The sequence below is a fragment of the Myotis nattereri genome (genome assembly GCF_964212035.1).
Source record: "Myotis nattereri genome assembly, chromosome: 13".
NCBI lineage: Eukaryota > Metazoa > Chordata > Mammalia > Chiroptera > Vespertilionidae > Myotis > Myotis nattereri.
Window position 1 is genome coordinate 8,920,623 of NC_138088.1, and position 21,819 is coordinate 8,942,441.

At 43.5% G+C, this 21,819-nt stretch overlaps 1 protein-coding gene across 1 annotated transcript in view; it reads right to left on the reverse strand.

Moving 5' to 3' along the window:
• Positions 1 to 18,823, reverse strand: part of BMS1 (BMS1 ribosome biogenesis factor) — a gene marked incomplete at its 5' end in the record, with an annotated part of 34,567 nt that extends 15,744 nt beyond the window's left edge. Inside the window, 11 exons of the mRNA XM_081105065.1 lie at positions 1,399 to 1,553; positions 2,275 to 2,376; positions 4,324 to 5,066; positions 8,387 to 8,526; positions 9,295 to 9,488; positions 9,792 to 9,913; positions 10,607 to 10,749; positions 11,683 to 11,871; positions 15,493 to 15,572; positions 17,078 to 17,268; positions 18,648 to 18,823. Of these exons, the coding sequence (XP_080961191.1) occupies positions 1,399 to 1,553; positions 2,275 to 2,376; positions 4,324 to 5,066; positions 8,387 to 8,526; positions 9,295 to 9,488; positions 9,792 to 9,913; positions 10,607 to 10,749; positions 11,683 to 11,871; positions 15,493 to 15,572; positions 17,078 to 17,268; positions 18,648 to 18,823 (2,235 nt within the window). The remainder of the gene's footprint in view (positions 1 to 1,398; positions 1,554 to 2,274; positions 2,377 to 4,323; positions 5,067 to 8,386; positions 8,527 to 9,294; positions 9,489 to 9,791; positions 9,914 to 10,606; positions 10,750 to 11,682; positions 11,872 to 15,492; positions 15,573 to 17,077; positions 17,269 to 18,647) is intronic.
• Positions 18,824 to 21,819: the final 2,996 nt, after the last annotated feature.

Genomic DNA, 21,819 nt, shown 5'->3' on the forward strand with positions numbered 1-21,819 from the left:
CAAGTGATTTTTTTTGCCCAGGGTGCCAAGACAAGGTAAAGGGAAAGAAAGAGTCTTTTCAACAAATACCGTTAGGACAACTGATTTCCATATGCAAAAGAATAAGTCATATTCATCTCACACCAAGTACAAAAATTAAATAAAATTAAAAATTAAAAATTTAGTTCTTCTGTCTCACTAGACATATAAAGTGCTCAACAGCCACAAGTAGCCACATTGGACAGTTCATATATAAGTTATTTCCATCATCACAGAGTTCTATTGCTATTTCTCTGCACCACTCTATTAGAAACACAGAGGACAGAGGAGCCCAATAAACTGCCCATAGGGTTACAATGGAATTTATAAAGTACATAATACGAGAAACTACGCACCAAATACTTGGTTTCTTAAACAAATTAAATGGAAGGGGAGATGGGCAGAGAAAAGGATCGTATATTTAAAGTTTTAAAAAGCACAGTGAGCAGGCTAGAAGGTGCCAATGGGGGAATAAAGGGGACATATGTAATACTTTCAACAATAAAGATTTTAAAAAAAAAGACACAGTGAAAAACAACCCCCCAAAAACCTGGTAAAAGTAAACTATGGTGTTTATGATACAAACTTGAAGGATGAAATGATGGAGGCGATGATTAGCACAGAGTCATGTTCCTTCTGCAGGGAAGGGAAGGACCATAACTAGGATGGGCACAGGGTGGCCACAAGGGTCCTCACCTAGTAATCCATTCATTAGGTTAACAACTATTTTATGTGGTCTTCTAAAATCTGTATTAAATTTTACCATAAAAATGGTTAATACACCTCATAAAGTACATAAACGCTATTCAGTAAATTAAAATAGCTAATGTGAAAATGACTGGAGCTCTCTGAGAAGTGACATTTTATGATCAAAAGAAGTCAGCTTGGGAAGATCAGAAGAACATTCCAGAAGAGATAACAGAGGGGAGTAAGCCTAGCAAGTCTGAGAACTGAGTGACTCCCAGTGTAATCAGAGAACGGGGAACAAGAACGAAAATTTACCACCAGCGTAACAGATTTACTTGTTTATAAACAGCAGAAATTACAACTGCCAAATGAGGGACACTAGATTCAATCAAATCATAAAACAAAATATTTTAAATGTATAAGATTTATGTGCAATGCTTCAAATACTATCCATACTAAAAGCTGAAAAAAAAATAAATAAAAGCTGAACATTTTCCTTTTCTCCATAACACAGGCACATAGTCCGACTAAACTTAGAACATTTCATTGTTTAGGATGCATGAAATATACACACCAACATCTGGGACAACATCCTGTTATTTTACAAAATAACAGGTAGGCAACATTAAAATCACATGATCTTTTAGAACAATTTTCTCATATATAAAACATACTATTCATATTCAGTCTTACCTCCTCTAAATCCCAGTCATGGGGCACATCCAAGTGAAATCTGGAGCAGTCCAAAGAGTCAGCCTTGTACTTACACTCTCTGGCAGGCTGGCTGACACGAAACAACCCTCCAAGCTCCTCCCTGGCATCATCATCTTCTTCATTATCCTCTGTCACTAAAGAGACCACCAAGATGGAAAAGGGAGAACAAATCAACACCCTAGAGGCCTTGGGACTGAGGGTCCCTGTTTGTGGGAGGAATGGTGGAGTCCCTGAGCACATGAGTCAGAGAAAAGCCAGGGAGCTGCTGCTATCTTCCTGCAAGGCAGCAGCAGAGAGTCCATTGGGGAGGGAGAGTAACAGGGGTTGGGGCAGGGAAGGGATTTACAGGCAGAACTTTCAGTTATTGTAGTTTCTCTGGAAGAATGCTGAGTCCCTAGTCACTAAGAGAACTTAAGCAAAAGCTGATTGGAAACCAGTCCACACCTACCTCCTCTTTCGATGCTCCTAGCTCACAAATACACTGTTGGCCTTGTTCTAATCACGTAGTAACTAGGGACCACAATGAAAAGTTCACCACTTTGTATTTTCTTGGTCCTAAATTCTACCATAAAAGAAATTCTCATAAAAGATTTTGTATAGATGAGACAAAATGACATAATGAAGACTATTCTCATCAAAAGCTTTATGGCAAAGCCAGAAATCTATTTCATAGGACCAATTTATGGTTCTCATAAACTGATGAATACAAACACCTGCCAAATACAAACTATGACAGCCAGAAATATCTTACCGATATCACAAGTACCACTCAAACCTCCAACCAATTTTCTCACTGCCTTTCCAGAAATAGTCTAAGAAACTGCGATGCTTCTAGATATGAACCAGAGCTTTTACCTGTCCCATAAATAAGCTTCTGGAGATTTGGCGTTGCTTGTTGCTGCCTCAGGAAGGCCTCAGCTGCCTTCCTGGAAAGGTCTTCCTTCCATTTGAGAGCACCTGCAAAGACCAATGCCAATCAATTAAGGCTGTTTATCTGTTGTCTCTACTTCAGGCTCACTGCTCATCACCCTGAAATCCTTTTTTGAAGTATAATATTTGAAGTTAACAAATATCCAAAATAGCAGACCCCCAAATGTAGACGTTTTATTTGTAAAACTAGAAGCCCGATGCATGAAACTCATGTAAGAGTAGGCCTTTCTTCCCCCGGTTGCCGGCACCGGACCCAGGCTTCCCTCACAGCCCTGGCTTTATCTGGAAGGTCGTTTGGAAGGACGTCCAGTCTATTTAGCATATTATGCTTTTATTATTATAGACTAATGGCCCAGTGCACGAAATTTGTGCGGGGGTGGGGGGGGTGGGGTCCCCCTCAGCCTGACCTGCACCCTCTCCAATCTGGCCCCTCGAGGGATGTCAGACTGTTGGTTTAGGCCCGATCCTGCACCGGAAGTCGGACATCCCTCTCAAAATTCGGGACCAGTGGCTCCTAACTGCTCACCTACCTACCTGCCTGCCTGATCATCCCTAACCACTCTGCCTGACAGCCTGATCGCTTCTAACTGCTGACCTGATCGCCCCCAAATGTCCCCCCCCCCCCCCCCCCCCGCCAGTCTGTGGGCACTGGAGTAATGCTGGAAAACGGAAATTAGGAATTGGGAGCCATTACAGTTTGGCCTTTAGTGACTGACTTCTGGGGAGGCCCTCCTTCTCTCTGGACCTCATCCGCCCCAACTGTAAAATGGGGCTTGGATAACTGGATTCCTAGGCCCTTTCAATGTGACAACTGAGACTCTGCAAAAGCTCTAAGCAGCTGGTGTGGCCCAGCCCCCTGGGTGCCCAGAAAGGCCCAGGCTGGGGTCACACAGGGAAGGGCTCCAACTCCGCCCAGACCGCAATCTGAGCTTCCTGAAAAACTTCGGGTCTCCCTTCATGGCGTGTACCCCGTGATTGCACCATGGCTGGCATTTCTGTACCGTGGGCCCTTCTGCCCAGGCAGAGTGCACACTCCACACCCTGTGCCAGTGCTGCTGCTACTACAGAGGCACTTGTGCCTGGGGAGGCTGGGGGCTCCTGAGGCACCTGCAGGCGGAGGGTGGGGGGAAGGAAGGAGGGTTTGCAACAATACCTCTGGGAGGAGGCAGCCGAGGCAGCAGCGGTGGCAGTGGTGGCTGGAGGTGGTGGCTAAGGCATAGGAGGAGGTGCCCAGGCACTCCCCCTCACGTTGTCTTCCGGCCCCATGCCCTGCAGCATGTCCCGCACCCCGGGCCGTGCAACCAGCCCTTACCTTGCAGCACCCAGCTGTCCCCCTGCTTGCTAAAGCTACTTATCCCAGGAAAGCTCGTGTGGGGCCCAGGAGCGAACCCACAGATAAAAAGTGAAACTTTGGCAGGGCTAGAGCAACTGCTGGTTGGTGCCTTTCCCCCTCCTTCCTCCCCACCATCCCCACCCCCTCCCCTCATTCTCTGGTGCGGTGCCCTGAGAGTTGGAAGCTGACATCGGGGCCTGAATTCCTGACTTTGCCTGCACGCATTAGACCCTGTAAGATATGGGAAGACAGGTGCCCGGGAGCTACACGGCACTGCCTGCTGGGGGAGGGGGCACCTGCGACGGGCAGGGACTGTGCCAAAAGGTGGGTGCACAGCAGGTATTTTATTTCCTGGAAATGAGAGGAGGGGACCTAGGGATGCAGGGTGTGTCTGCTGGCTCCAGCAACAGCAGCCCAGTGCTGTGGCCTCCGCGGGGCTGGGGCTGGGGCTGGGGTCCAGACGCCCCTGCGGGCTTGTGTGTCCATTGGCTCTGTGGCTCCAATCAGCGCCACCATCTTTGTGGCTATGAGCACTGCCATCTTTGTCAAAAAGTGATGGTTAATTTGCATATTACTCTTTTATCAGATAGGATATGTCAGTGCCAAGTTTATAGGGGCAGTTAAATTAAATTTAGGCATACCTGAAGTTTCTGTGGAATAATTACTTGCTTCCTTGTACTCTTCTTCCTCTTTGAGTAAGTCTTCTATATCACTGGTCTCATCAGTTAAGCTCTCTGATCCCCGTTTCTGACCACTGACCACTTGAGAAGGCTTTGGAAACTTCTTCCTCATGAATGCTTCATTTTCTGAGTCCATTTCCTCTGTACTGAGAGAGGAGTTTCCTTCCGATTCATCTTCAGATGCAAATGCCTCTTCAGCTGTGCAATGGCCGGAATCTGAAGTCGTGAGGGCTGCTTTTTTCATTGTCTTCTCCAGATTCAAACGGTCACTCAGACCATTACTGTGTTTACTGCCTTTTTCTAAAGCCTCAGAGTCTAAAATATCCCTCTCTCCTGCACTGGAGCCCTCTTCTTCACTGCTTTCATCAGCTTCCTCTACTTCTCCTTCATCCTCTGAGCTCCTCTCCAGGTCATCATCACTGTCAGCAAATGCTGGCAAATCTATCTCGGTGTCTTCTTCCATCTCAAATTTCTGCCGTTTGGCACTTTTGTCAGCTATATAGACTTTACCGGTCACTTCAGCATCTTCTTCCTCTTCTGTTTCATCACTAGAGCTATTTTCCAACCTGTCACCTTCAGACATTTCTTCATCATCTTCAGGATCACTATCCCCAGACTCATCTTCCTCGCCTCCAAAAATGGCTTTTCGACGTACTCGACCAGTTTTTAAATCCACCTGCTTTTCCTCTTTTGGCATCCACAGCCTATATTACCAAGTAAAGCAAAATAATTCAACACATAAAATAATCTGCTAATCTAGAAATGGCAAGTCAATAAATATACAAAGCAGAAAACACTGTCAAGGGATGGTTTTAAATGACACAGCACAGAAAGGAATGATTTAATAAATACTATAATATTTAATAAGCAAACTCATACGCAGTTCCCTAACAACACTTAAAAAAGAAAAAGACTAATTTTAGGGAAAAACTGTTCAAAATGGAAGCGAGAACTTAATAGATCTTTTAGAAGACTAATCACTGCCAAGCCTGAACCAGGTGATCCTTAGAAAAATGGCTAACTACAGGTCCAAGGCAGGGAAAGTACAAAGTAGCCTGGAACATCCTGCTGTGTCAGCAGCCAGGAAGTGCTCAAAGAGCAAAAGAAATGTGCCAAAACGACACGAGACAGGCTAAAAGGACAACATAGGCACTGAAAGAATAATGATCGTAACAGGATAATAACAAATGAAATAAACAAAAAATGTCCATTGTCAAGTGATACTAAAATAAAGGGGTAGAAATGAAAGCTCCTTGCTAAAGCATGCCAGCTAACAAATTAAGAACATTGCCATTTTGCCCTGGATGGCTGGCGTGGTTGATTGGGGCATGGTCCCATACACCAAAAGGTTGCAGGTTTGATCCCTGATGGGGCAGGTACAGGAGGCAACCGATAGATGTTTCTCTCACATCAATGTCTCTTTCTCTTTTTCTTTCTCTCTCAATGAAAAAAATATCCCTGGATGAGGATTAAAAAAGAAAGAAAAAATATTGCCATTTTGAAATCACCAATGCAATACTTGATAAAGAATCATAATCAAGATGCTAAATCCAGTCCTGGCCGGTGTGGCTCACTTGGGTGTCATCCATGCACTGAAAGGTTGCCAGTTCAATTCCCAGTCAGGGCACATGCTGGGGTTGCAGGGTCGATCCCCAGTACGAGGTGTGCAGAAGGTAGCCAATCAATACTTTTCCCCCTCTCTCTCTCACGCTCCCTTCCTCTCTCCTTAAAAATCAATAAAAAATCTTTTAAAAAAATGCTAAATTCACAAGATAAAATAAAAACTTATGAAGCAATTTAATGTAGTTTACAGAAAATTGTGAAAAAATACTAAAAATTGTACTAAGAGAGATTATATAAGTTAAATATACCAATAACAAAGTGATGACTATATAAAAAGACTATAGAAAAAAGAAATGCTCACAATATAGACAGAGAAATTTTATCTGATTATGACTGTAACTATATTAGTGTCCATGTAGACAAGGATGACCAAAATACTTAAAAATGAAAATAACTAATAACACTGACCATAATAGGGATCTTTAATACTTGTTATCTGCATCATGCTAAATAGTTTATGTATACTATCGCATTTAATAATCATTACTACTATGAGATTATAAAATTGAGGCTTAGAGATGTTTTCCCCAAATAGTAGAACTATTGCACTCAACTACCATGCTATACCATCTGCTAGTTAAGAGGCAGATGATTTTTTTCTTCATTAGTATTTATTTATAACTAGAGGCCTGATGCACAAAATTTGTGCAAGGGGCTTGGCCCTTGCAGCCACGGCGACTTATCTTGGCCCTCGAAATCCCGGCTTCGTCCGGAAGGTCGTTTGGTTGTCTGGTCTAATAAGTATATTACGCTTTTATTATTATAGAGGCTCAGTGCATGAAATCTGTGCACGGCCGGGTGTGTGTGTGTGTGTGTGTGTGTGTGTGTGTGTGTGTGTCCCTCAGCCTGGCCTGCACCCTCTCGCAATCTGGGACCCCTTGGGGGATGTCCGAATGCCAGTTCTAAACCGGCAGTCGGACATCCCTCTCTCAATCCGGGACTGCTGGCTCCTAACTGCTCACCTGCCTCCCTGCCTGATTGCCCCTAACTGCCTCTGCCTGCCTGCCTGATCACCCCTAACCACTTGCCTGACTGCCTAATTGCCCCTAACCGCCTCTGCCTCAGCCCCTGCCACCGCAGCTTGGTCTGGAAGGACATCCGGAATGATGTCTGGAAGGTCGTTCAGCTATCCGGTCTAGTTAGCATATTATGCTTTTACTAGAGACCCGGTGCATGAAAATTCATGCACTGGAGGGAGGGGGTCCCTCAGCCCAGCCTGCCTCTTCTCACAGTCTGGGAGCCTTCAGGGGCAGGAGGTGACCCGACGATCAGGGGAAGGTGACGCCCCATCACACCTCTGATGTTGCCACTGCTGGCAGCGCAAGCCTTGGCCGGCCCTGGTTACCTGAGCCTCGGGCGGCCCTGGGTGGCTGGGGGGCTGAGGGGACTGGGGGACTCCGGAGGCAGGCGCGCGGAGCGGCCGGGCCGGCCTGGCCCTGGCGGGGCTGAGGGTGCCGGACGCTGCCATCTTGTGGCTGTGGGCACCGCCATCTTTGAAGGTGTGGCAGTCAATTAGCCTATTCCCTCCTTATTGGCTGTGGGCACCGCCATCTTTGCGAAGGCGCAAGGGTCAATTAGCATATTCCCTCTTTATTAGATAGGATTAATATAGATAAGCTATAAATTAGATAATCTCAATCATTTTCAGAATGATTTTTATTGAGGGTCACAAATTACTTCAATAAAACTATGTACAAGGTATACAAATTCCCAACCCAGACTGAAAATAATTTGTATAAGCCACACATTAGTGGAAATCACCCCACAAGAGATACTACAACACAATGTAAGTAACACCTTCAGAGACAAAAATGTGTAGCTTCTGGACAGCCATGTCCACAAGCTCCCTGACTCTGCTTGCTCCACTATTTTGAAGCAATCTATGGAAAATGTTTTGTGATAGTTGAGGAATATTCTGGGTCTGTTAAAAACAGAATTCTCCATACTGTTTTAAGAAATGCCATGTTGCCGAAACCGGTTTGGCTCGGTGGATAGAGCGTCGGCCTGCGGACTGAAGGGTCCCGGGTTCGATTCCGGTCAAGGGCATGTACCTGGGTTGCGGGCACATCCCTGGTGGGAGATGTGCAGGAGGCGGCTGATCGATGTTTCTCTCTCATCGATGTTTCTGGCTCTCTATCTCTCTCCCTTCCTCTCTGTAAAAAATCAATAAAATATATTTAAAAAAAAAAAAAAAAAAAAGAAAAAGAAGAAATGCCATGTAATGTGACCTAGGGGAAGAACTCTCAGAAACATATGCACATACAAAGCAAAGCAAAGCAAAGCACAGCAAAATGCCCTGCAATGAACCACACCAAAATGTGTCCTGATAGGTTATGAGCGATAGGATCTTCTGTAGTGTAATTTTTTTTTAAAATTAAAAATAGAAAAATAGCAAACTTACCCTTGATTATCTATATCCTCTGACCCCAGTGGTTTGGAATCAGAAAAAAGTGTCACTCTACTTGAAGCCATCTTGGCATCAATAGTGGAATGGGTGGAAATGAGACTCTGGACCAGTTCATGGGTGGGCCTTGCCTCGTCCTGCCAAGGCGACCAAGAAAGGGAAAATGAGGAATGCACAAGGACTGTGAAGAGAGACACACTGGCTTCAATTACTTTCTCAAAATTACCCTAAACGCAGCTCCTGAAAACCCTTCTTCCTGCCTCAAAAAGAAAAGAAAATTCTTACAACAAAGCCTAGTTCAATTCTGTCTTCATTAAACTTTTTCAAAGTTCACGGAGTACATAACCTAATAACCTAAATATTTTACTAGAAAAACCTTACGTGCTGAAGCTACAGAATGTACTCACTTTAGCCCAATTAAATCCCACTTCAGAACAGTAAAAGAAAAATGAGGTATATGCACACAATGAAATACCACACAACTGTCTACAGACAGAAATATATTCTTAAGTGCCAAATCTTGTAAAAGCATTTATAGTTAGATACCATATAACAATATCACTTCTCTTTCTCTCACTCACTATATTACAGTATTTACCGATAATATATAATAATCTAAATAAACATTATATATTGAGAGAGAAAACCAAAGACCAGAGAGCTGGAGCTAGAAAACACATTGGTTTTATATAAGGAGAGATGGAAGTCAGGCTCCATGCTGCTTACAGTGCTCATGTTGGGAGATGTGGGATCCTGTGAATCTTGCAGCCGGGAGGTACAGGGGACATGCCTTTTACTTTCTGCTGAGTGTGGTTAAATATTCTGCATATTTACAATAGGCATTATCATAAATACGAATACAGATTACAAAGCTCCAATTATATTATGCCTGTGACTGCCCTCACCGATTCCTGGAAGCCGTGGCTGCCACCAAGGTCGACATAGACAGCATCTTTATCATAGAGCACACCGCCAACTCCAGAGAGGGGTGCATAAACCAACTTCTCCTTTTCATTTAAGCAGCGCTTCTTTTGCTGTTCAGGAAGGGCACAGGGGTCTGGTAGGAAACTGATGTCACTCACAGCAAAATCTCCTACACCTGGAAGAGAGACAGGAAAATGGCTTCAGCTGACAAATCTACCAACTGTCAGCAGGAATGGCCCAGTCAGGAGGCTTCAGCCACGACAAGGGCATCCTCCACACTGGCACTGTGTCTCTCCAGCCAACAATAGAGCAGAGAAGACTTGGCAACTCAGTGTTTGCCGGCCAAGCAGAGCTGAGTTACTCTTAAAGCCTCCAGCAAGGTGGCTCTACCTTATTTGGCCAATTTGAAGTTTTCCTCAGAAGATGAAGTCATCTAAGAAATTCTACAAATACAATACATCTTACAACGAAAGAATACCTGGCATGTGAATTTGGCTTTTATTTTTCATATGTGCTCCTCTTAAATAACCATAAAGAGACACCTTTCGGTCACACTTGGCATTCGTTCGGATATCTTCTGGGTTTGTCAAATCTTCCATCCTAGAAAAATAAAACCCAATCACATGGCAGAAATGAAGTCAGAGTTCGTGTACCGCCCCCACTCCCCGCTGTCACGTGTCAGTAATTCAACACCTTCACTAGTTCACTCACCACGTTTAGAAAATTATAGAAAATACAGACATAAGGAAGCACAGCTCACCATCTACCAGAGGAAAAGAAGCAAACACATGACTGCACCTTAGGCTCTATGAACTACACATTCCTTAAGTAAGACCCCAGAAATGGGGAATGCGTGTCCCTGGGGTTAGGGAAGGAAGAGGATTAAGCTTGGATCTGGGGTTTTTTAGTGTGGGTTGGGTTCTGGCAGGTGGAATAAGGGTACCCCAGGCTGAGAAAACAAAATGAAAAAAAAAGCATAAAGGAAGGAAAACACAGGACACAGCTGAATGACTGGAGCACCAACTAAAGGTTGGAAAAGCAGGATGGAGCCACATCCTGCAGCCTTAAATGCTTCAAAATCCCCACACTTTTCTAAACATTTCATACTTTATTCCCAAAGCCACAGCATCTTTATGTAATGATACAAAAATAAGTAGGTATTTTCCATCAACCACATTTCTCCCTCCACTATTCACAAAGAAACACAAAATAAGCTCTACTACTGTTCTTTTTCTGACCTCCTTAACTTTGAAATATCTGGGCAAGGAAGAAAAAATGACATTCACTTTTTACCTGTCTGCCAGGATATAAGGGTGAGATGTCTGCCATGTCAGAGGCCTAAACTTCATAACTGTAATAAAACGGCCCAGATTGTGAATTTCTTGGTTTTGGTATTCTCCATGTACCATTCCAGAAAGGTAGAACAGCTTGGCACCCTAAACATAAAGAAAAAAGAAATTAAATTTCAACTAAATTCCTGTCGATAGTGCACTAAAATAAAGGCCTCTAAATAAGCAGCAAGGCTAAGAAAGCGAGACTCCTAGCAAACCACGGTGCCAATGCTTCCGGAACCTCTCCAGCCTCTCAGAAACCTTCTTGTTAGGGCTTCGTACGGACAGAACTGCAAATACATTTACTTTCAAGACTGCTCTGCAGTCCAGCAGTGGCACCTGTCTGGAGTACTGCAGTGAGGCTCCTGTAACAAAACATCCTGAGGCCAATGGGCCGCATCAGTGTGAGGGGAGGAAGGGGCAGTATGTGTGCACTTGTTCTTGGCCCTGTCACTACGAGAACCTTTGGACACTCTATTAAGTCACAAATCCAAACCACTTAGAACAGTGGTTCTCAACCTCCCTAATGCCGCGACCCTTTAATACAGTTCCTCGTGTTGTGGTGACTCCCAACCATAAAATTATTTTCGTTGCTACTTCATAACTGTAATTTGGCTACTGTTATGAATCGTAATGTAAATACCTGATATGCAGGATGTATTTTCATTGTTACAAATTGAACATAATTAAAGCACAGTGATTAATCACCAAAAAAAAAAAATGTAATTATATATGTGTTTTCTGATGGTCTTAGGCGACCCCTGTGAAAGGGTCGTTCGATCCCCAAAGGGGTCACGACCCACAGGTTGAGAACCGCTGACTTAGAACCAGACCCTGCCTGGTGCTGGGGGACAGAGACAAATGAGACACACGAAGAGTCTGTCCAGAATAAAGACTACCTCGAGGAAGCATGCCAGGGACTATCCACAGATATATAGGAGGCGAGTCCTGTAGAGATGCTTGTTAAGATCTCCCACTCATGCAGCCTATTTCTAAAGGATTACAGGGTTAGTATTCAATAACTAATTATCTACCTACCGGATAGACTTCTGTCCAGAACCTGTGCTTCAATCGCTTCTTCGCCTTCTTCAGTTGCTTATTATACTTGAAGGAATCTAGATGAGTGAGAACGCCCATAATTTTAGGAAAGCCGTGTACTTGACAGATGTTTAGAAACTCAAATGTTTCCATTTCAAACCCGAAGCTGGCATCTATGAGCATCAAAACCTAAAAACAGAAGACAATTTCTCCAGGAAACTACCCAGAACAGACCATCAGAAAGCTAAGGCCTCTGGGCCAAATCCCAGCCAGCACCTGTTTCACAACGAAAGTTTCACTGGAATACAGCCACATTAATTCATTTATGTATTGCCTATAATTTTTTTTTTTTTTAACTGTAACCCAAAGATATTCCCTCCATTGATTTCTAGAGAGAGTGGGAGGAGGGGGAGAGAGAGAGAGAAACATCAACATGGAGACACACTGACTGGTTGCCTTCCACACGCGCCCCTACTGGGGCTGGGGAACCTGCAACCAAGGTACGTGCCTTTGACCAGGAATCGAACTCAAGACTCTTTGGTCTGTGGGCCTACGCTCTAACCACTGAGCAGGGCCAGGGCTCTACACCTGTTTTTAAGCTACAACTGCAAAGTTAAATAGTTGCAACAGAAACTATAACCCACAAAGCCTATCTGGCCCTTTACTGAAAATGTGCAACTCTGCAACTCCTGATCTAGACTAAATCAAATGATTATTTAGGAATAACCATGATAGAGAAAAAAAAAAAAAACCACATCTTTTGATTTGCTCTAAAAGGTAAACATGAGACAATATCCACCAAGATATAAACTTCCACTTCAGGAATTTTGATGTCTGAGAAATAACTCAGAAAAGGCTGCATCTACTTTAGCCCTTATCTGAAAAAGTTCTTACTTCAAGAAATAAACTGTTTGGCAAGGTGTTTTTAAGCCAATAACAGGTCTCTCTAACAAAGAAGCCAAATCTTTGACATCCAAAAAATGGGAGAAAATGATAATGAAAAATATAAAAAATGTAGAGAAAACCAAATATTTTTGTTTCAATTTTCTCAGACGGAAAACAAGTCTTTTGCTGGGAAGAATGTAGTAGAAAAGCTCTATCTTAATTTGTAACATGCAATTGCTCAGAAACTAAAAAAAGGAGGCTACCAGTTTAGAATGGAGTCAAAGATAATAAAATTATAAATGCTAATCTATAAAAGACAAGCAGATAAGACCAATTTTTAAAATTTATGACCCTTCAAATAATTTCAGAGTTGATTCCTAGAGACTTTAAGATATTACATCCCGCCGAAACTGGTTTGGCTCAGTGGATAGAGCGTTGGCCTGCGGACTGAAAGGTCCTGGGTTCGATTCCGGTCAAGGGCATGTACCTGGGTTGCGGGCACATCCCCAGTGGGAGATGTGCAGGAGGCAGCTGATCGATGTTTCTCTCTCATCGATGTTTCTAACTCTCTATCTCTCTCCCTTCCTCTCTGTAAAAAATCAATAAAATATATTAAAAAAAAAAAAGATATTACATCTCTGTCTTCATCTTTTTATAGATAATTAGAAATAATTTTTAGCCCTGTCAGTGTGGCTCAGTAGTTGAGTGTCAACCCATGAACCAGGAGGTCAGTTTAATTCCCAGTTGGGGCACATGCCCAGTGGCGGCCTCAATCCCCAGTAGGGGGCATACAAGAGGCGACCGATAGATAATTCTGTGTCATCATTGATGTTTCTGGCTCTCTCCCCGTCCTTTCCTCTGAAAATCAATAGAAACATTTTTAAAATATAATAATTTTTAAATACAGAAAAACTTATCTGATTAAATTATGGAACATTCTTAATCCTGAACCACAAACTACATGAAGGCAGGCTGCTGAGCATTCTGAGAAAGTATAGCTGCTGCTGCAGAGCATAGGCTGAGCACAGAGAGCTGTCCAATGACACTGGAGCAGGCCGAAGGGGAGCGGGCTGGCGGTGGTATCCCCGTATCCCATTTGACAACATGGAGTGACAAGGGGCAAGCAATTCGTTGTATGATCAGAAAAACTGGTGGCAAACACAATCTTTGTCTTAGTTACAACCTTTGCCAACTGAAGATAAATGAAACCTGCATTCCTCCTCCAGTGCACACACATGTGCATGCAAACACAAATCTGTGTATTATGTATGCCTGCTGTGACTTAGAAGGCTTTATAACAACCCAGAGCAGAGCAATCAACAAAAGCCAGATTAGATAAATACAGTACACACAATGGAATACTTAGTAAGGTTGAGCTTATTTACCTCCAAGAAATGCTAAGTGAAAAAAAACAAAGCACCCGAGTATAATAAACATGTGAGCTTCAAAAGGGTTATATGTGTATGTATAGACATATCTGGAAGGATGCTGCTTTGAGGGAAACTGAGAGAAGCAAGGAAACAGAAAACAAACATTGTTTGCACCCTGTAGTACAGTTTGAATATTTTGCCAAATTGATGTGTTCCTTTTTAAACCTTAAAAAAATGTATATGAAAGGCTTCTTAATATGTATATGCTTTTAAACTTAGGACTTGGGCCTGGCCAGCATGGTTCAGTGGTTGAGCATCAACCTGTGAACCAGGAGATCACGGTTCAATTCCTGGTCAGGGAACATGCCCAGGTTATGGGTTCCATCCCCAGTGTGAGGTGTGCTGGTCAATTATTTTCTCTCATCACAGGTTTCTATCTCTCACTCCCTCTCCCTCTCCCTGCCTCTCTGAAATCAATAAAAATATATTTTAAAAAATTAATTAAATAAAATTAGGGCTTGGAATATTTTACATAAAAGAGAAACCAATGACTCATATACTAAGCTTTCAATCATTTCACATATGTAAGATTTAATAAGTTTATACTATTTTGTGTTGACAATAACATTTTTATTGAAAATTTGAATAGTATTTAGCTTTCTGATATTAAAATGGGATACCCATAACATCATATTAAATTATTTTTTATTTTAGAGGATTTCCTGGGCCAAAGAATAAAATCTGTAGCTCTTTCACCAAACAGCTATCCAGAAAGTTGAATAAAAAAACCCCCAAAACGCCAAGGTATCTATTACCCCACATTTTCTAATCAATATGGCTTAATTTTTTCCTTTTTAGCTTTATTTTTGCACAGTAACATCTCTGTAAATGCAATTGAGGCTGCACAATTTCCACATGCTGAATACTGTAGAGATTTCTTATTTTCAACTCTGACAACTTCTCATGGGCAATCCACATATTTATTTTATCATAATCATTTAGGATGGAGGTTCTGGCACCAGCTAAGAGTAGAGTTCCCACCCTCTGACAAATCATTTAACTTCTGGGAATCTTGATTCCATCACAATTGGAGATAATACCTATTTACCTCTAGGGCATACTAGGGGATGAGCTAAATTTGTAGAAAGCTGTTAGCACAATGCCCACTAAGGGTCCAAGAAATGGACCGTTACTACTGTTTCATGTACATACTTATGCGCATATATATATATATACACACACACACACACACATGCATATATATATACATGTATATATATATATCTTAATGAGCTTTTATTAGCTACGTTGGTTAAAGGTTTTCTTTGTCCTGTGATTTACTTTTAGATTTTAGAATACATTTCATTGTGCACATTCCATTTTCACTATAACAAAAATTATTATGACCATCATCATCAAATACATCTACTGCATCCCTCATAACACTCATCACTTCCTTAATAATTATAATCCTTTCTTCCCTTCAACATGGGATAAATAACCCATCACTCTGCTCTAAGTCCCCATCAGAAAACCACTGCCCACACTAACTTACCAAATCTGCTACTTTAGCCAGGTCAATCATCATGTTAATGTCACATCCACATTCAATAATGGTGAGTCTGCGCTTTTTACCTATAAGTGAAAAGATGAAAACTGTACTTTAAAAAATATATATCCATTAACGTTAATTAACATTTTTAACTGCATTAAGTAAAGCACCATATACACTTATAGGAGTATGCCAGAAATTCATTTTTATAGGAGAAAATTGATAAAATCTATTTCATCTTGGTTTTCTTGCTATGTTCTCTAATTTTAAAATATCACAAGACTACTCATATGAATAAAGTGCTCAAACAGGTAAAATTCCAACTAGAATGGGCAGACAAGTGGATTTCATGATGACCCTGATCCTGCTGTTCAGTATGGCCAGCGCTTCTACCTCTAACAAAGCTTCCTGTGTTCCCACTAAAGCTAAAAAAATCCTCAAACCTAATACAACAGAATGTTTGTGAACAATCACTATTTCTAAAATAAGTATAAAAAAGTCATCACCATAGCCGAAACCGGTTTGGTTCAGTGGATAGAGCGTCGGCCTGCGGACTGAAAGGTCCCAGGTTCGATTCCGGTCAAGGGCATGTACCTGGGTTGCGGGCACATCCCCAGTGGGAGATGTGCAGGAGGCAGCTGATCGATGTTTCTCTCTCATCGATGTTTCAAACTCTCTATCTCTCTCCCTTCCTCTCTGTAAAAAATCAATAAAATATATTAAAAAAAAAAAAAAAGTCATCACCATAACAAAAATGTCTTAAGGATAAGCCTTAGTCCAACTATAGTTGTCCCTTGAACAATTAGGGGGTTAGGGACGCCAACCCTTGTGCAGTAGAAAATTGCATATCATCTTTGACTCCCCCAAAACTTGAGTCGTCCCTTGGTAAACACAGGGGTTGGTTCCAGGACCCCTGTGGATATCAAAAGCCAAAGGGGCTCAACTCCCTTACATAAAATGGCTCATGACAATGCATAGAGTTGGCCTTCGCATATGCAGATTCCCAACCACGGATGAAAAAATACTCTTTTTGATCCACAGTTGCTTGACTCTGCGGATGTGAAACCTAGGGATACAAAAAGCCAACTGTACATTTATTTAAAAAAAAAAAATCCAGATAGAAGTGGACCCGTGCTTATTATTGCTAAATGAGAAAGTTCAGGGTCTACCACTGTCATTTTGGGAATTTGTTTCATCTTCCCTCAAATTTATAAAGATCACCATCTTCCAAAGCAGATAAATCTCACAGAAAAGAGGAAAACTCCCTTACCTCCACAAGAATGGGAAGGACTTGCTATCTGTTAAATGAAGGTGCTCACCAGGACCACGCCAGCCTGCTCCTCTTTCGGAGGAGCATCCCTAGCAAACCCAACTGCAGTCAGAATAAGACATACACCTGCATCATTATTACCTCTAGGAACTTATCTTTTTCTGAAGTTACAGCCAACTTAGTAAAACTTATAAGAGGGAATATGAAGTGACAATGTTAATTTCGCATTTACCAGTAAAAAAAAAAAGTTCATCAAGGACATGCATGCTTCTCAGACGACAATACCTGCCATGTCAGTCTGGGGTCGCACCCACCTACCTGACACAATTGTCACAGGGCCTCTGATCTCTGTGAGCTTCTGCCTGGTGAAGTTCCGAATGAGGCACTGAATTAAAGTGCTCTTGCCAACTTTCGGAGGCCCCATCACCACCACCACTATTGGTGGAGGCTCTAGTGGAGTTCGATCAACCACTGGAATATGGTGCTTTTTTGTCTTCAAATCCTGAGTCCTATTTGTTAAAAAATAAATAAATAAATTCATTTTCAAAATATAAAAGGCAGTATCCCTATATGTAAAGATTTTAAAGAGAGAACAGACAATACACAGGTATAATTAACTTGTTAACTCCTGGCTCCAACCCAAATAACCACTTCAGTAAATAGAAAAACAGATGGGCTTCAACAGTACAGAAGGTTGAAAACTACACTAACCTTAAATCTGATTGCTTTATTGGCTGATTACAGTAGTTGAAAGAGAAAAAAAAGAGCAAACATAGAGGCAGTATATCATAATAAATAAGAGCAGAGGCTATAGAGTTAAATTTGGCTCCTTTACTGGAAGAATATCATTCACTAATGTTTAACCCGGCCAGTATGGCTCAATGGTTGAACCAGAAGGTCACTGGTTCCATTCCTGGTCAGGGCACATGCCTGGGTTGCGGGTTCCATCCCCAGTGGGGGGTGTAAAGGAGGCAGCTGATTAATGCTTCTCTCTCATCATTGATGTTTCTACCTCTCTCCCTTCCTCTCTGAAATCAATAAAAATACTTTAAAAAAAATAATGTTTAACCCAGCTGGCATGGCTGAGTGGTTGAGCATAGATCTATAAACTAGAGGTCACAGCTCAATTCCCAGTCAGGGCACATGCCCAGGTTGTGGGCTTGATCCCCAGCAGGGGGTGTGTAGGAGGCAGCCAATCAATGATTCCCTCTTATCATTGATGTTTCTCTCTCTCTCTCTCTCTCTTTCCCCCCCCTCCTTCCCTCTCCCTCTGAAATCAATAAAAAAATAAAATAATAATGTTTATAATACATTGCTTGGCATATAAGGATTCATTAAATAAAGTTATTTAATATTACATATTTCAACTATATAAAACACATCCAAAAAAAACCCACAAGCACACCTATTATCAGAGATATTATTTAAAGTTTAAGAACAAACAAATTCTATTAAAAAACTCATGGTTTTTCTTGGGCAAAAAAAGGCAATCAGTATAATCACTGGAGGCAAGGCAGCTTCCATAGGAACGACCTCTTATGTCTTAGTAAAAGAAATATGGCATGCATCTCCATGTCCTTCAGAGCTGAATAGACTCATGAATTCAAACATCATCTGGAGAGACTCCAACTGTTTAAGAAGAAAAAAATGAGCCCAGCCAGTGTGGCTCAATGGTCAAGTATCAACCTATGAACTGGGAGGTCACAATTCGATTCCTGGTCAGCACACATGCCAGGGTTGTGGGCTCCATCCCCAGTGGGGAGTATGCAGAAGAGAGCTGATCTATGATTATCTCATCATTGATATCCCTTCCTCTCTGAAATCAATAAAAATATATTATTTACAGAAAAAAATGAAAGAACCACTAGAAGAATCTAGCTAAACATACCTGTGAAAGGATCGAGCCATCCGCACAGCAGACTGGACTGCAAAAGCTTTGGGGTTTCTCTTCCGGGCATCTTCCTCATCTCCAAGTTGGAGGTCTTGCAAATGCCGTTTCTTTTTCTTCTCAGCTTTGGGCCCGCTGTTTTTCTTTCTGTGTTTCTTCTGGTCCTTGGTCTCCATGGTGACTTTTTACCAATTCACAAGTAACCTACATTGAATGAGGTGGGGGTGGAGGAAGCATTTTACAATCTACACGGCACCCAGGGAAAAACAGCAAATTTATTTCTTTAAAAAAAGACACATATATGTTCACCCAAGAAGGGTAGGAACTACTTAATATGCCAAATTTCACTGCTCTGCTATAAATTAGATTAGTTAGCTCTGCTTAGATTACTAGCTATTCATCTTAAGTTTCTGCATTAACATTGTCCATTTCTGCAAGGATGGAAACATTCTATAGCTATTTTTAACACAGTAGTCACTAGCCACATGTGGCTAATGAACTTACAATGTACCAAGTGAAACCGAGAAATTGACATTTTATTTTAATTAATTCCATTCTAAATTTAAATAGTCATATTTTACTAGAATATTTGGACAGCTCAGCTCTAAATAGCAACTGGACTAATAAAATGGCTTCCAAACAAACTATTTTAAGGTATTTTATTTAAAAAATCAAAGCTTTTTAATAATCCCCCAACATGATAGCAGTATTACTTTTAGTTTGATACTGTAAAACTCTAAAATTATAACAATTACCTACATACACTTAAAAAATAGCAATATGTACTCGTGTGAGATATGACTGGTTGTGGATGATGCCTGGAGACCACACAGATTTGCAGAAACCCTTAGGACTCCTGAGCATCCTAGAAATTCATGGCTCATAAACTGGGAACCACTGGATTAAGTTTTGTTGTTTGTTTGTTTTTAAGGAAATCAGGCTGCATACAATATAGCACATGGTTAACAAAAAAGGGGAGTGGGGCAATCAAGTCATCCAATGAAGGTACTGAGATAACTTCAGTTCAATAAATATACGCGTCTGCCTAAGATGTGCCAGGCACGGTGCCAGGAGATGGCTGCAGCTGATCTGACTAGTGGGCGGAATTCAAAGCAATGTCTTCAGAGCCAGGCAGTAAGGGCCACATCAGAGGGCTGCACTGCAGGAGGGCAGGCCGATTCCCCCCTCTCACCGGCGGAATAGAAAGTCCGCACATACCAGCATGTCAAGAAATACCAATGGGAGTTAGGGGAGCTGGGTTCTAGGAGCGCTTTGAAACTAAACAGCTGTGTGTTTCAGGACATTCTTTTTCTACTCAACTGTATCTTGGTTCCGAACTTGTATGCACTTGATGCCAAGTTTATCCTCTTGGGATGCTGGTTAGGTGGGGAGAGGGGAAACACTTTTTGGAATTAACTGACGTGACTCGGGTCTGTCACCGGCCGGGATTATGCCGCATTGAAACGCCCGCCAGCTCTCCCTGCCCCTCTCCCCGGGTCCCGGCTCCCCACGCGCATTCCTTAGCCACGCCCCCAACGACCGAGGAGCACGTCTCCGGAAGGTACGGAAGATGCCTGCCCGGCGCCTCAGGTTCTCCCCGGGAGCAGACTGCCCGAGACCGAACACGGGCCTTCCCGTGCGCTCAGCTCGCGAAGCTCCCGGAGCCCCAGACCCGGAGACCCCGCCGCCGCCGCCTCCCCCAGCCCCGGGCACTCACCAAGCTCACAGGTGCTCCTGCTCAGCCCCGCGTGGACCACGCCGGAACCGGAAATGCGGCCTACGCACTTACTCCACCCGCCGGCGGGAAACAAGGCGGGGGCCGAAGAAAGGGACCGGCGGAGGGACGACTTTTCGGGGAGAGCCGCAAGGAAGACTTGTGATTGGCTAGTGGAGGCGCCCCGCCCCGGGGATCCGACCGCGGGGACCGCCGCCCTCAGCTACAACTATTTACTCTCCTGGGTTTCCGAGCCGCGTCCGCTCCGGACGCCCGAGCGACCCGGAGGCCGTGGCGACTGTGCGGCCTGACGCCGTTCCTCGCTGCGGGACAGAAGCAGGAAGTAGCACTTCTGGTCACCCTGCGCCACCTTGCCGACCCCCGACGGGCCTGGTGGGGTATCGCTGGGTTGGGAGTCGCTGTGGCTCGACCGCTTGCTCGGGAACAGCAGACTCAGGGCAGGGACAGACTGACCCACGTGGAATGCCTCGGCCTTCCTCTGACCCCGGGAAAGGACTTTCCGTGGGAGAACGCAGCCTCTTGCCGCTTTCTTCTAGCACAGGTTTGCCCATTCCACCCGAGGGACTGCTGCGGGTTCATCCAAGCCCATCCCGGGTGAGCTGGATGCCAGTTTTATCTCCCTCTGGTCTTGGAGGTTTTCTTTTCAATATCCTACCAGTGCCACCCCGCCACTCCCCCCCCCTCCGGGCCCAGTTCTGCCTCGTAAAACCAGGCACACTAGTAACGGAGACCCCCTGCCCTCGATGCCCTGCACAGCGAGCTCGAGTTCTCCCTCGGTGCCCACAGGCATTCGCTCTGCATCACTACACGCTGCTGTGCCAGGGAGGCTGCCCTCCGGGGCACACACTCCCTCCTCTGTGAAGAGCTCATAATTTTGTAGCTTTAACGCTAGCCCCCATACTCTCGGAGATTTCAGTATACGGGTGGGTAATCCTAGCATCCACTTGGCTCCGTGGGTCCCACTCCTGTCTTCTAACTTGGCGCAGCCTCAGTGCCCCCGTGATCACACCCTAGAACTTGTCTAAGGTCTGCAACCCCTGAAGCGCCCCACTCCGACTACCATTTCCGATGTTTCTAAGTTATTCCCTCTAATGCCCCCAAACCAAAACTCCTGCAACCCTACCAGTATCTCCAACCCTCCTCCTACCACCTTCCTCCCTTGGTGAGTTCTCCCTCCCTAGTAAGCTAGCGTGAACTCCATGGTCAGCCTTTAGGAGGCGCTTCTTGCATCCCTTTTTAACTCCCTCATCTCCCTGTCACCTCATCATATCTGCTTGGTAAAATGAGAACCCTGGAGAAACCCAGTTCTCCGGCTCCATACTGCAGCAGTGCAGCCAAACGCGGCTAGAGGAGAGCACAGAGCCATCCTGACTGCCCTCCCAGCAACAGTTCCAGCATTGCTTGGGCTCTGCCATTCTCCCAAATGAGGATCTCACA